This window comes from Armigeres subalbatus, chromosome 2 (genome assembly GCF_024139115.2).
Source record: "Armigeres subalbatus isolate Guangzhou_Male chromosome 2, GZ_Asu_2, whole genome shotgun sequence".
Classification (NCBI taxonomy): Eukaryota; Metazoa; Arthropoda; class Insecta; order Diptera; family Culicidae; genus Armigeres; species Armigeres subalbatus.
The window spans coordinates 58833288-58847691 of record NC_085140.1 but is presented as its reverse complement, the minus strand read 5'-3'; the positions used below and the strand labels follow the sequence as shown (position 1 = coordinate 58847691).

Genomic DNA, 14404 nt, shown 5'->3' with positions numbered 1-14404 from the left:
CAACATTATCTTTGGGGGGCGTATCGCCTCCGTTCTCTTCATCCATCAGTTGTGGAATGAATTCAAAATTGATTTAAAAAAAACAAGAAAAAAAAAGAAAAAAAAAATAAATTAACTAGTTAATGTTTGAAGAAAAATAATAACTTTAATTACAAAATTCCAATTTTATTTTTTCGCGTCACCCTGTTTTTGTCGTACTCTAAGCAAGCCGGCGGTAACTATATATGGTGAACGACAGACAGACAACAGTTCGACCACTGTTGTGTGGTGAGTGCAAATCGATTGCAATCAGAACGGACGGTTAGAACAATACACTTTGTTATATGTATACTTATCCGTTCCCGTTCAGGTAGGTAGATGCTGATGCTTTTCGGCCACTGATGTTTGGATGCGGACCGAATAAAATCACTGTATTAAATGCACGCGTAACCCTTTAGCTACGCGAGCACCTTCTTCGACGATCACGAATCGCCTTAGACAGCCACTTAATCCACAGTGGGATGACGCGGGATGATATAAAAAACTCACTTTTTTGTGAGAAAAAACTCCACTGATATGAAAAAATAACTGCCTGCGATGGAGACACGGACATTCACATCCGGCTACTTCAAGCGATCGGCAAAGAATGACGTGACTATTTTTAGAAGTCCATTTACTCCACATAGAGTGAATAAGAATTCTTACTCCGTAAGTATTCTTAAGAGCCAATGGAGGTTTCTCAATGTCCATAAAAATACATAACCCGTAAATTTTTTAACGGAATTAGAAGGATTTCTAGAAGCTCCCACGATTGTTCAAAAAGTTGTTCAAAAGTGGTGTCAAAAGAGTCGTGTCAGTATTCTTGGAGGTGCATTGGGACTCCAGGGAGTCCGTGTGAATTCCCAATGGTGGATGATTGCACCAGAAAGTTTATAACATTGGAGCAAATTTTGGAAAGATGTGAATTATGAAAACCTTCCAGGAGTTCTGCGCATTTACTTGATTCTTTGTGAACGACCAGAACTACTTAAATTCTACATATCTACATATCCTTAATTTTTTAAGTAACGGAGAACTATATTATAAGATTAAATCTGTATCAAATGGTCTACAAACATGATTGACGACAATAAACAAACAAATAATGTTCTGCTTGAGAAGTGATTAGGCTTCCAGTAACTCAGGAACTCATATGGACAGGAATCAAGCATGCAGAGAAAAAAAACACATTTTTCATACCTGGAATTTTTCGAGAAATGGTTTGGAAAGTCAGGGAAAGACAGGGAATTTCATTCTCAAATTTGAGTCGACACCCTGATATGGCATTCCATAAAGTTGGCAGAAATTTCATTATTCCGAGAAAAATATAGAAATATGAATTCCGAGGAGAGACTTCCGAGCATCTCGAAAGAAGGCTTCTGGGCCTCTTGAAAGGAGGATTCCTGAACTCTTGAAAGAGGGTTTCCGGGCCTCTTGAATGGAGACTTCCGAGCTTCTTGAAAGTAGGCTTACCAGCCTCTTGAAAGAAGGTTTCCGAACCTCTTAAAATGAGGTTTCCAATCCTCTTGAGAGGAGTATTCCGAGATGCTTAGAAGGAAGTTTTCGAGAAGCGTAGAAAGATGTTTCTATTTTTTTTGCAGCGAAGCAAATGAGCTTTTCAGAAAAAAAAACTACATGTCTCTTAAATGGAGGCTTCCGAACGTGTAGGCTCTAAATTTTAGTTCAGAAGCATATTCTTAACATATCATTCAACATTTTGCTTCGATCAGGTAGATTACATAGAAGAGTTTTCAAATTTGCTCATTCGTCTGTCCTTTTGATCTTTTGTCTCACAGCCCTTCATCCACTGTACTGGTTGGGGAGGGAGGGAGGATTCAATAGTCTCTGAGTTACTGATCACCATGCATATTATGTACAAGACAAAATTGTGATATCAAAACTTTATCAATAAGTTTTGATTCAATTTGTAATATATCCGCCATTATGCAATTTTGTCCGAAGTACCCTCTGGGGCACATGTACCCCATATTGAGAACCGCTGTTTATTATAGAATAAATACCTACCTATTACAAGTTTGTAAGTTCGTTAGTCAAATTGTGATCAGAATGCTTCGTAATATTTTTATTTACGCTTAAACGTGCTTCAACCTAAAGATGACCATTATTGATTACTATTTTCTCTGACACAATTAACGAACTTTGTCTAATACCCTCAACAAAAAGGCGAATAATTTTCCTATAAAAGATCAAGTTCCATATGATAGCAAGCTCATCCTCACACGTGATTAATAGCGCACCTGATCGATGCCGTCGACACAGTGTCTAAACAAACGATTATCTCTGGATGATTGCCGGTTCTTGCTTCTGATAGAACTCAGTGCTCCTTTTTTCCTACGGGATCAAATATGATTTATAAATGGGGCACGATCGCGCAGCGATCGCAGTTCGAAAACTATCGCGCAAACTGTAGGATTCAAGGTTATGTTACCGTCGGCGGTTTTCCTAGTGATCGTCGCGTTTATCGTGGTGTTGGCACTATTTGAATGGCATTTACGTCAACGTGATGGATACCGAGCGGCTCGACAGTATCCAGGCGGGACGATGCTACCCGTATTGGGCAACATTATGGAGGTCCTTTTCAAAGACTCAGTGCAAATTTTCAACTACGCACGATCGAAAGCACTGAAGCATGGACAATCGTACCGGCAGTGGATCTTCGGATACGTGATACTGAATGTGATCAGACTCCGTGAAGCGGAGATGATTCTTTCAAGCACGAAGCACACGCGGAAGAGCGTATTGTATCGATTCCTGGAGCCGTTGATGGGCGATGGACTTCTATGCAGCAAGGGAAGCAAGTGGCAAGCGAGACGAAAAATCCTGACTCCAGCGTTCCATTTCAACATCTTGACCAATTTTCTGCAAGTTTTTCAGGAGGAGGCAATGAAGTTGGTGGGGATACTGAACGCCTTTGTTGAAAACGGGGAGGAGGTTGTTTTGCAATCGATTGTGACCAGGTTTACGTTGAACACTATCTGTGGTAAGAATAATCTCAGTCATTGGAGGAATGCAACTCATTTTTATATGTATCCAATCAAGAAACGGCTATGGGAGTTAAATTAGACTCGTACAATGACGCAGACAAGTATCGATCGCAAGTTTACGACGTGGGTGAAAAGATCGTTCACCGAACGACGACTCCGTGGTTGTACTATGATGGTATTTATAATCTGCTTGGTTATCAGAAACCATTGGAGGATGCTATCGTGCCGATCCATGACTTCACCCGAAACATCATTCAACAGAAAAGAGAACAATTAAAAAGGGTTTCAGCATTGCAAGACACAGTTGCTGATACAATGTAAGAACTTTTGATTTGTCATATCGTTAATCTCGGCGCTGATTTTGAATTATTTAGATACGGTTCTAAACAGCGATACGCCATGTTGAATACCCTACTGATGGCCGAAGCAAATGATGCTATAGATGAAGAAGGAATACGAGAAGAGGTGGATACGTTTATGTTCGAAGGTCATGACACGACTGCAGGAGGTTTGATTTTCTCAATTCTGTTAATGGCTACCGAGCAAGAAGCTCAACAACGCGTTTATGATGAACTATTAAAAGCTCATCGAACAAAACCGGAGCACGAGGCATTCACCATTGCGGATTACAATAATCTGAAGTACTTGGATCGGTTTGTGAAGGAAGCGCTTCGACTATATCCTCCGGTATCGTTCATCTCGCGGAACTTGACTGGGCCCTTGAACATCGGTATAGGATCCAATCATCGGGTCGCAGTCCTACATTAACGTTTTTTATTCGTAGACTCAACGAGCTTTCCTCACGGCACGGTAACGCATATACACATCTACGACCTTCACCGTGATCCGGAGCAGTTTCCCGATCCAGAGCGGTTTGATCCGGATCGGTTCCTTCCAGAGGTCACCGCTAAAAGGAATCCGTACGCGTATGTGCCTTTTAGTGCCGGTCCGAGAAACTGTATCGGTCAGAAGTACGCTCTTCTGGAAATGAAAACCGTACTTTGCACCCTTCTGATGAACTTCCGCATCCTACCGGTGACTGAGCGGCACCAGATTGTCTTCACGGCAGATCTGGTTCTGCGAGCAAAAACGCCAATCAAAATTAGATTGGCAAAACGGGAATCGAGTGTTACGCATAGCTAAATGAAGACATTATTTATAAACAGAAAGTATAGACCAAAACGGGAATAATAAAAAACACAATGCTAATCATTTCTTACCGCCCCCTTATCAATGCTATTTCTGATCCTACCATGAACAAAAAACACGGAATAATCTTGGCCGTGCACCGGGAATGATAAGCGTGATTGACGTTATACTTACCCCACGGTGCAAAGTAGAGTTTAATCAAGTCGCTTCAGGCGTATTGTTCGGATGAAATGGATATTCTTCCCAATTTTTGGTTCGGAGTGCTAATTTTCTTAATAGTGTTGCTTGTACGGGATGTGATTGACAAAAATGGACGTCGGTATCGGGCCATGAAAAAATTTCCCGGACCCCCATGTTTACCGTTAATTGGAACATTGAAAGAGCTACTATTCAAGAATCAAGGTACACGCTTAGCTGTTTTCCGATGCTAAGTTTGTTCAACTGCCGATTTTTCGTTTCCAGCTACGACCTACCAATGGGCTCGTAAGTGGGCCAAACGATATGGAGGATCTTATTGGTTCTGGTTCAATAGCGACCTCTTCGTACTTAACGTGATTCGAGTTCGTGAAGCCGAACCAATTTTGTCCAGTACCAAAAACATCGACAAGAGCCGATTCTACGAATTTCTGCATCCCTTTCTGGGACTAGGATTGCTTAACAGTTCAGGACCGAAATGGATGCACCGTCGTAGAATTTTGACCCCTTCTTTTCATTTTAACATTCTCAATGGATTCCATCAAACGTTTGTGGAAGAATGCGATCAAATGTTGGCAACGCTCGATGAACACGCCAACAGAGGAGTATCAACGGCACTGCAATCAATTATGTCCAAGTTCACGCTGAATACTATTTGTGGTAAGATATCCTAACTCTTTTTCGCAGAATATTATCTAACTACAGCAAAGTTCCAACAATCGCTCAGAGACATCGATGGGTGTAAAGTTATCTAAGATATCAGGCGCCGAAGAATACCGCACGAAGCTCTACGAAATCGGCGAAGCCTTGGTCCATCGTTTGATGCGCCCATGGCTGTTGAGCAATTCTATTAATCGGCTGATGGGCTACAAAACCGCTTTTGATAAACTTCTCCTACCGGTTCACTCGTTTACAACCAGCATCATCAACATGCGACGAGCTCAGTTCCAGTCGGAGCAATTCAGTGAAATCACCGAAGAAAACATGTAAGTATGGTTGCATGACTAAGCAGTAAAACCTCAGTAATCTGCTTTCCAGTTACCTTAACCCGAAAAAGCGCTACGCCATGCTGGATTCACTCCTACTCGCAGAACAAAAGCAACTGATCGATGAAGAAGGTATTCGAGAGGAAGTTGACACGTTCACCTTCGAAGGGCACGATACAACCGCTGCCGCCTTGACTTTCATATTCTTCACTCTAGCGCGCGAGCAAAAAGTTCAAGACCGCATCTACAGCGAAGTCGTACAAATCTACAACAGTAAACCCCACTCGGACCACTCCTTTACGCCACAGGACTACAATGAGATGAAGTTTTTGGACCGAGCTCTGAAGGAGTGCCTGCGTCTATGGCCACCGGTCACGTTCATATCGCGAAACATCTCCGAGGACATTGTCCTCGATGATGGGAGTATTATCCCAGAGGGATGCGTCGCAAACATTCATATTATGGATTTGCATCACGATCCGGAGCAATATCCAGATCCTGAACGTTTCGATGCGGATAGATTCTTACCGGAAGAAGTAGATCGACGAAATCCTTACGCCTACGTACCGTTCAGTGCTGGTCCAAGAAACTGCATCGGACAGAAGTATGCCATGATGGAACTGAAGGCGGTGGTGGTAAATGTTCTATTGAGATTTCGGGTACTTCCGGTTACTCGGCTGGAGGAAATAAATTTTGTGGCCGATTTGGTGCTGAGAAGCACCAACCCGATTGAGGTTAAGTTTGAGCGGAGGTAAAAATTCAAGAACATACAACTGAATAGATATAACTTTATAGCATTGAATAAATGGTCGACAAAGGATGGGCAGCATTTTTTATTTGTACATATACAGTATGGCCCATACAAAAGTCAAAAATATGAAAACCATAATTACGTAGCTACATAGTTGAGAAACTATGTTACCGTAATCCGGAGGAACATTGATCATTTTTTTATTGTTTTGTAAATATTGTGCATTTAGACCAAAACTGTTTGTATGACTGATGAACTGGCAGCAAGGCCCACTTCCGACGAGATTCACACGGAAAAATAAAATAAATATGCAGCACTGCACGGTGTTATCTGTCACAAAATCGAGCTTGTTTTGTCGCTGACAATGTCGCTGGCACCAAATTGAAGTTCGGAAGTCGATTTCCACACTTCCGAACGCTCTTCCGACAATGTGTTGGTAGCAAATTCAAATTTTGTTCTGACGTTCATGATGTCGGAAGTAAGTTCGGAAGTAAAACGTCGGAAGTCGGAATACAATTTAGTGCTGGCGACACAATATTTCTTCCGTAAGTGAAATCATGGTTTTTTTCATATTTTTAAAACGAGTACTGCCACATGTAGAACGTATAAAACTGTTGCTCTTGATTATTTGATAACCTAAAACTTGTTTTAAAAATATTTTTGTCGAGTTTTTTTGATTTTTCAATTTGGGGTAACTTTATTTATTTATTTATTTATTTCAACTGACATGATGTTGTCTTATTGAAAACTTATATCTATATAGAACATAATTCACAAAACGGATGTTAATAAGCACTACTACAAAATAAACAGACATCACGAACAAATTTAGGAAACAACAAAAATGATAACACCGATCAATATTCTCTGCAACCACATTAAAATTAAAATTCATTCCGTGCCGATAGTTCGAACGAGCCAGACGTGTGTGCTGTGTCTCATCGCGGATTGTGTTCGGTAGTGCGAGTGCTATTGTGTGGTGCGTATCCTACCTACGGATCCAAGGCGATCACTGTCGGCGAGGGGAAGTAGCTGCTTCTGGCGACGCCAGTGAAGCAGGCTATTGTTACTGCTGCTACCTACAGCAGCAGCCGCAGATAAGTGGCAAAGATTGTTGTATTGTTTTCCCACAGAGTGGGTCTGATTAGAATAGTTTGAATTAGTTTTTTTATTAGTTTTTTTTTCTAATTAGTTTATAGTTATTAGTTTTAGCTTGAAATAACTATACTTCCAACACCTTGCGAGGTGATAATGGAGGCGGAGACTGCCGAGGGCAGTGGGCCTCCCAAAGATGGTGGTCGCACACGATTCTACCATGCATCTTCTCCTGGGCCTTGGGTTGTTTACTTTCGGCAGAAAGTGAAAAGCCTAGATTTTCTCGGCATTAAGCGAGATTTGACGCGTCGTTTTCCGAAAACTGATTTCCATCAGGTAAATCGGAACAAACTACGCATAACCGCACCTACATACAAGGATGCAAATGAAATCGCTAAAGACAAGGCCTACAATGTTGAATATTTGGTTTATGTCCCCTCGCGGGAGGTCGAAATCGAAGGTGTGATCAACGCAGCGAGCCTGACTTGCAAGGATGTACTTGCGGAAAAAGGCCGCTTAAAGAATGCAATGGAGTCTACTGTGGATATTATGGATTGCAAGGAGTTGCATTCAGCTACCATGGTAGATGGTAAAAGAGTGTATTCTAAGTCAGGTTCGCTCCGGGTGACGTTCGCCGGTTCGATTCTCCCAAAATATGTAGATATTGAAAATATGTTATTTCCGGTGCGTCTTTTGTGCCGAGGGTGTTCAATTGTACCAACTGCAAACAGTTGGGGCACACTGCCGAGTTTTGCGACAACAAGCCCCGTTGTGGCAAATGTTTTGAAAAGCATAGGGAGGAGTCCTGTCAACAACAAGCTACAAAGTGCGCTTATTGTGGCATGGATCCTCCCCATGGTTTGCAAGAATGCCCGGTGTACAAAAAGCGCACCCAAAAAGTGAAGCGCTCGTTGGTACAGCGCTCCAAGCAGTCGTATGCGGAAATGGTTAAGTCGCAAGTCACATCCGCCACAACCACCGCCACGGCTGCTAATTCAGCTGCCGTTCGAGTAAGTGATTACTACGATTCTATTGCCACTGATGAATTGGACTCCGACGTAGCTGATATGGATGATTCTTCGGAGGTACACGTGCCCGAAAAGAGGAAGCAACCGTCTTCCCCGGGATCGCGCCGTAAGAGAACAAAAGTCATCCATAAAAGCTTGCCAAAATCTGAAGGTAATGGGGATTATTTAAAATCCTGAAGCAATCTGTCTTCACTGCTCCTTTGGATCCTAGTTGCAGCAAGACATTCCGCCATTGCCTAAAACCGATGTTTCCAAGAAACATCCGGTTAGGAAGAATCAATGAAAGAAAAATGCAATTCGCACTTCCAGAAAAATATTCCGTCCAAGCGAGGATTGATCTCCTTTAAGGACCTCGTGGACCGTTTTTTGAATTTGTTCAATATTCCGAATTCATTGAGGCCACTCATTGACCTCTTTATACCAACAGTAGAAAGTTATCTGAAGCAATTGACTGTTTCATGGCCCCTTCTTGCAGAAATTGTATCTTTCGATGGATAATACGACCATGCAAGATACAATCACTGTGCTGCAGTGGAACTGTCATAGTCTGAAAAATAAATTGAACGTGTTCAAGTTTTTGATTCGCAATTCCGATTGCGATATATTTGCACTCTGTGAAACATGGCTTTCTTCTGAAGATGAAATCAACTTCCACGATTATAATATTATTCGCCAAGATCGGGATGATCATTATGGTGGCGTTCTTTTGGGGATCAAAAAGTGCTACTCCTTCTACAGAATTCCCATTCCGACTGTTAATGGCCTAGAGATCGTCGCTTGCCAAATAAATGTAAAGAATAAAGATCTTTGCATAGCTTCAGTGTACATTCCTCCAAATACCTCTATTAATCGTCGACATTTTTGGAGCGCAGTCTCCCTCCTATCATCTCCAGTATTGATATTGGGTGATATGAACGCACATGGTATTGGATGGGGCGAAACGTATGACGATTATAGAGCGCCTATTTTCTATGATTTGTGTGACGATTTCAATTTGAATATTTTGAACACTGGTGAAGTAACTCGAATAGGACCAAATGGTCAACAAAGCCGTATTGATCTGTCTTTATGTTCAAATTCACTATCATTAGATTGCACGTGGAAGGTAATTCAAGATCCCCATGGTAGTGACCATATGCCGATAGTCACCACAATTAAGAGTGGCTATCAACAATCTGAGCCAGTTAATGTTCCTTTCGATCTCACGAAGAACATTGACTGGCAAAAATTTGCATCGGCGGTAAAAATTGGTATTGAACTAGAAGCTCAGAAACGACGCGTTCCAAGTACATCTGTCATTAGAAGACCAGCCACTCCTGGATGGGATGATGAATGTACTAAGTTGTATTCTGAGAAATCTGATGCCTTCAAGGCCTTCCGTAAACACGGAAGGGTATTTGAGGCTCGAAAGAAAACTCAAAAATCTTCTCAAGGCAAAAAAACGTAGCTACTGGCGACGTTTTGTCGAGGGACTATCACGAGAAACCTCAATGACAACACTTTGGAAAACAACTTCGGATATTCAACTTCGCAAAAAAGGTCTGCCCAGATTCCGTACCAGCAGAACCGCTATTTCGAGAATCAGTTACTGATCCCGGTTCTTTGGGTGGACCATTCACAATGCTGGAACTTTCTATGTCTCTTCTTTCATCGAATAACTCTGCTCCGGGATGCGATAACATCAAATTCAATCTTCTTAAAACCTCCCAGATATCGCAAAAAGACGATTACTTGACCTGTACAACTGTTTCATGGAGTACAACATTGTGCCACCTGAATGGCGACAGGTCAAAGTAATAGCTATTCAAAAGCCTGGGAAACCAGCGTCTAATCACAATTCATACCGACCGATTGCCATGCTATCATGCATGAGAAAATTATTGGAGAAAATGATCCTTTCAAGAGTCGACCATTGGGTCGAAGAAAATGCATTGCTTTCAAATACTCAGTTTGGATTTCGAAAAGGGAAAGGAACAAATGATTGTCTAGCGTTGCTTTCTTCAGATATACAACTAGCCTTTGCGCACAAGGAGCAGTTGGCTTCAGTATTCTTGGACATTAAGGGCGCTTTTGATTCAGTTTCCATAGAAGTACTGTCAGACAATCTGCACAGTAATGGATTACCCGTTATTTTGAATAATTTCTTGTACAATTTGTTGTCAGAAAAACAAATGAACTTCACACTCGGCACTCTGACAACTTCAAGAACTAGTTACATGGGCCTTCCCCAAGGTTCATGTTTAAGTCCCTTGCTTTATAATTTCTATGTCAAAGATATTGACAATTGTTTGGAAGGACAATGCACGCTCAGACAACTTGCAGATGATGCCGTGGTCTCTCTAAGAGGTCCATGTGCAGCTGTCTTGCAAGGACCGTTTCAAAGTACCCTGGATAATCTGACTGTTTGGGCCAGACATTTAGGGATCGAGTTTTCACCGCAAAAAACTCAGTTGGTTGTGTTTACTAAGAAGCGGTATCCTGCTCAACTGAAACTCAAGCTGTTGAATGATGACATCAACCAATCTTTATCTTCTAAATACCTTGGGGTCGCGTTTGATTCCAAATGTACCTGGAAACTCCACATTGAGTATTTGATACAAAAATGCCGGAAAAGGATCAATTTTCTACGTTCTATCTCCGGAACATGGTGGGGTGCTCACCCGGAAGACCTCATCAAACTCTATAGAACGACTATTCTCTCTGTTTTAGAGTATGGCTCCTTCCGCTTCCTCTCAGCAGCTGATTGCCACCTGATCAAATTGGAACGAATTCAGTATCGTTGTTTGCGTATTGCCCTTGGCTGCATGCATTCAACGCATAACATGAGCCTGGAGGTGCTTGCTGGAGTCACTCCTTTAAAGCACCGTTACTGGGAGCTCTCGCTTAGAATACTCATCAAATGTGGAACAAGTAACACCCTTGTTCTAGATAACTTCGATAATATGCTTGAACTAACTTGTCGTTCAAGATTCCTGAGAGTTTATCTCAACTACATTAGGTTCTGCAGCATGACGTCACGAATGAATTCTGTCCTCGTCAAATGAACTATTTTGACAGTTCAGTAGTACTTTCCACTGACTCCGACGAGAACTCCGACAAGGGTCGAGCTCGCGATTGGTTGGCTGCCCCCGAGTCCAGCAAGAAGTACTACTAAAATGTCACCAGATTGAGGTTACGGACAGACGCTGCAGAACCTAATATCATCAGATCTTTGTCTTCCGTGTTATAATCCCCCTCGAGTTCACTTCACCAACGACAGTTCCTCAATTGTATACGATCTGTCCATGAAACATGCTATTCAAGGAATACCAGATCATCTTCGACAAATATCTATTCCCTCACTTTTTTCTGAAAAATATGAACATGTCAATTGCAACAACAGATATTTCACTGATGGTTCTCGCATCAACGGATCCACTGGCTTCGGTGTTTTCAATGTAACTTCAACCACCTTCCGAAAACTTCAGGAACCGTGTTCGGTTTATGTTGCTGAGCTGGCAGCAATTAACTTCGCTTTGGGGATAATTTCTAATCAGCCCGTAGACCATTATTTCATCTTCTCGAATAGTCTTAGTTCTATCGAGGCACTCCGGTCGATGAAACCTGTTAAGCACGCATCTTACTTTCTTACAAACATAAGAGAGCAGATGCGTGTTTTGGTCGAAAGATCATTCAAGATTACCTTTGTTTGGGTCCCATCTCACTGCTCAATCTACGGCAATGAGAAGGCAGACTCGCTGGCAAAGGTGGGCGCACAGGAAGGTGAGGTTTATGATAGTCAACTCTCGAGTAACGAGTTTTTCCCATTAGTCCGTCAGAGTACTCTTTAAAGTTGGCAAAGGAATTGGACACACAATGAGCTCGGACGGTGGCTATTTTCCATAGTTCCAAAAGTTTCTGGGCGAGCGTGGTTCAGAGGTGAGGACTTAAGTCGAGGCTTCATTCGCGTGATGTCGAGACTTATGTCCAATCACTATTCACTAAACGCACATCTGTACAGAATAAACCTTGTCGATAGCAACTTATGTAGGTGCGGAGCCGGTTATGATGACATCGATCACGTAGTTTGGTTCTGCTCGGAAAATGACGCCTCCAGAGAGCGACTATTGGATTGTAACCAGTGGTGTGTCTGTCGTTTCGAGGTGTGTGAGATTTTCGCGTTTTTATTCCGTGTAATAAATATATGTATTGACAAACCAAGAACATGTTTGAATATGCGCCAAGCATCACAACCACCCTTCGCCCACCGGAAAGGATGCAGCCACACCACACACAGTTCCGCTATTCACCACCAGTTGTAGGATCACGGAAAAATGGGCGGCCATTGGGGGGTGGCGTAGAAGACGCCATGATGAGCGAAAAGCTTGGAGGGGAAATGAGCTAGGTCGAGGGTATGAAAAGGAGATGCGCCATTGCTAGGGATCATTATCCAATCGATAGCCTGGTTCGACAGACGTGAGCGATAAAGCAATAAAGTAAAAAAAAACCAAATTGAAAATTAGAAGCAAAGTTTGTGAGACAGTGGAAGCGACAAAGTGGAAAAACCATCCAGGACCCCTCTTTTACTTTGTGGTAACCTGTGATCTCCTTCCGATCGGGTCAGAACTGACAGTGATCACGTTTCCGGCCAGAAGTACGAGGATTCGGAAGCAACGCTCGAGTCATCATTTCCGATCGAGTAGATCCACAGAAGCCTTGTTCGTGGGAGCCGCCATTTTGGCCATCAGTTTCGGGACGCTGTTAAACCTGTCCGCGATCAGCTCGAGCGTGATAGAGCCGTGACGGCACGAGGAGGAGTCGAGAACACCACAGAAGTGTCCGTGAAAGGGTTCGGGGCAATAACGGGGAGAAAGCAGGCGAAGAAACGGAACTGAGAAGGGGCCCCGCCGACAGTTGGTGCAACGCGAACAGTGTGGAGGTAGGAGATAGACGGTTAAGGAAGTGGGAGAAGTGAAGGTACCTGTGTGCTTAATAAAGTGGGAAGGTTGCTAAATAGTATTCAGGCGTTTTCTTGGTCGCGAGAGAATCAAGCGCGTATGCCGACCCTGAGGTTTTGAGGAGGGAGTCTCATGTGTGCCGAAGTGAGGGCTGCCCCATTAGTTACACTTAGCGCCCAACTGAAATTTGTGTAGATTCTCAGTGCCCGGGTACACTTGAATACCAATAGCGTGTCTGCAGAAGTCTCTGGGAAAACGTCCAGACTTCATTGACCAATTTTTCCAAAAGCACACAAAACAGGTAACCGACTGAAGATTGAATTTCAATACAACTTTTTCATTAAGAGGGGTCGTGGATGTGAGTGAATGGTCAGTTTAGCTACCAATCATTGATAAAAGCAAACTAAAAGAATACGAGTTTGGAAGTTGGAGTATTTTCGCGGTGAATTCCGGAAAGGCTTGGTGTAGTGTGATTTTGAGTCTGCGAAGTAAACCACCGAACATTTACGAAACGTTTATAAATCATAAGCGAGCTAAAACTAGGATTTTTAAAATTAATTGCTTCATAGGGAGCGTGAACAAATTTTAGGTTTTTTTTTTCAATTACAATTTTCAGCTTTCAAGCAACGAAAGTGTTTTTTCAATTAGGATTTTCAAATTTGCTTATTATAAGTACAGCTAGACCAGTTTTCTAGTTTCTTTTTAAATTTTTCAATCCGATTTTTGGTAGAATGTCCGAGATGGAGATGCCTCGATTGTTGTCCAAATACCATGCGATGAATCCAGGCCATCTAACGGTGGATGAGCTGGAACACGAGCTGAAGATCCGCGGTTTGCCAGTAGAGTCGTCGCGGAGTGCGTCCGAAAGAACCCTGAGAGTTAATCTGAAAGAAGAGAAAGGAAAACCGGATGTTGAATGGCCATTCGTAAGCGAATCGGTCATAGCAGAGCTTGAAGTATGCGACGATAAGATGAATGGCATAAAGAATCATTTGACTAAGCGAGGTACAAAGAGAGCACCAGAGCAGCTGTACAAAACTAGGTTAATTCATATCATTTTCCGCATGCAACGGCTCAGAGCCTACGCGAAGGAAGAGGATGAGTTGAATAGTTTGGCAGTAATAGCGGGAGAATGTGTGAAGCTTCTAAATGTTTACTTCTCAGCCACCTCTCTCCTCCTAGAAGTGAGAGAGGCAGAATTAGCGATAATTAATGAAAGTTTGAATGAAATCCGAAACCA

At 42.5% G+C, this 14404-nt stretch overlaps 1 protein-coding gene across 1 annotated transcript; it reads left to right on the top strand.

Moving 5' to 3' along the window:
* Positions 1–2413: 2413 nt before the first annotated feature.
* On the top strand, positions 2414–6375 carry LOC134208984 (uncharacterized). Its single transcript, XM_062684961.1, has 8 exons — positions 2414–3019; positions 3079–3340; positions 3398–3753; positions 3808–4151; positions 4364–4574; positions 4635–5027; positions 5095–5353; positions 5406–6375. Exons 1-8 carry the CDS (start codon positions 2461–2463, stop codon positions 6106–6108), a joined length of 3087 nt encoding a protein of 1028 aa, XP_062540945.1. The 5' UTR covers positions 2414–2460; the 3' UTR covers positions 6109–6375.
* Positions 6376–14404: the final 8029 nt, after the last annotated feature.

Coding starts and splice junctions, on each gene's coding strand:
- LOC134208984 (XM_062684961.1), top strand. CDS start 2,461: ATGTTACCGTCGGCGGTTTTCCTAGTGATCGTCGCGTTTATCGTGGTG. Junction 5,028..5,094: donor CACGCTGAATACTATTTGTG/GTAAGATATCCT, acceptor ACAATCGCTCAG/AGACATCGATGGGTGTAAAG. Junction 5,354..5,405: donor GAAATCACCGAAGAAAACAT/GTAAGTATGGTT, acceptor TCTGCTTTCCAG/TTACCTTAACCCGAAAAAGC.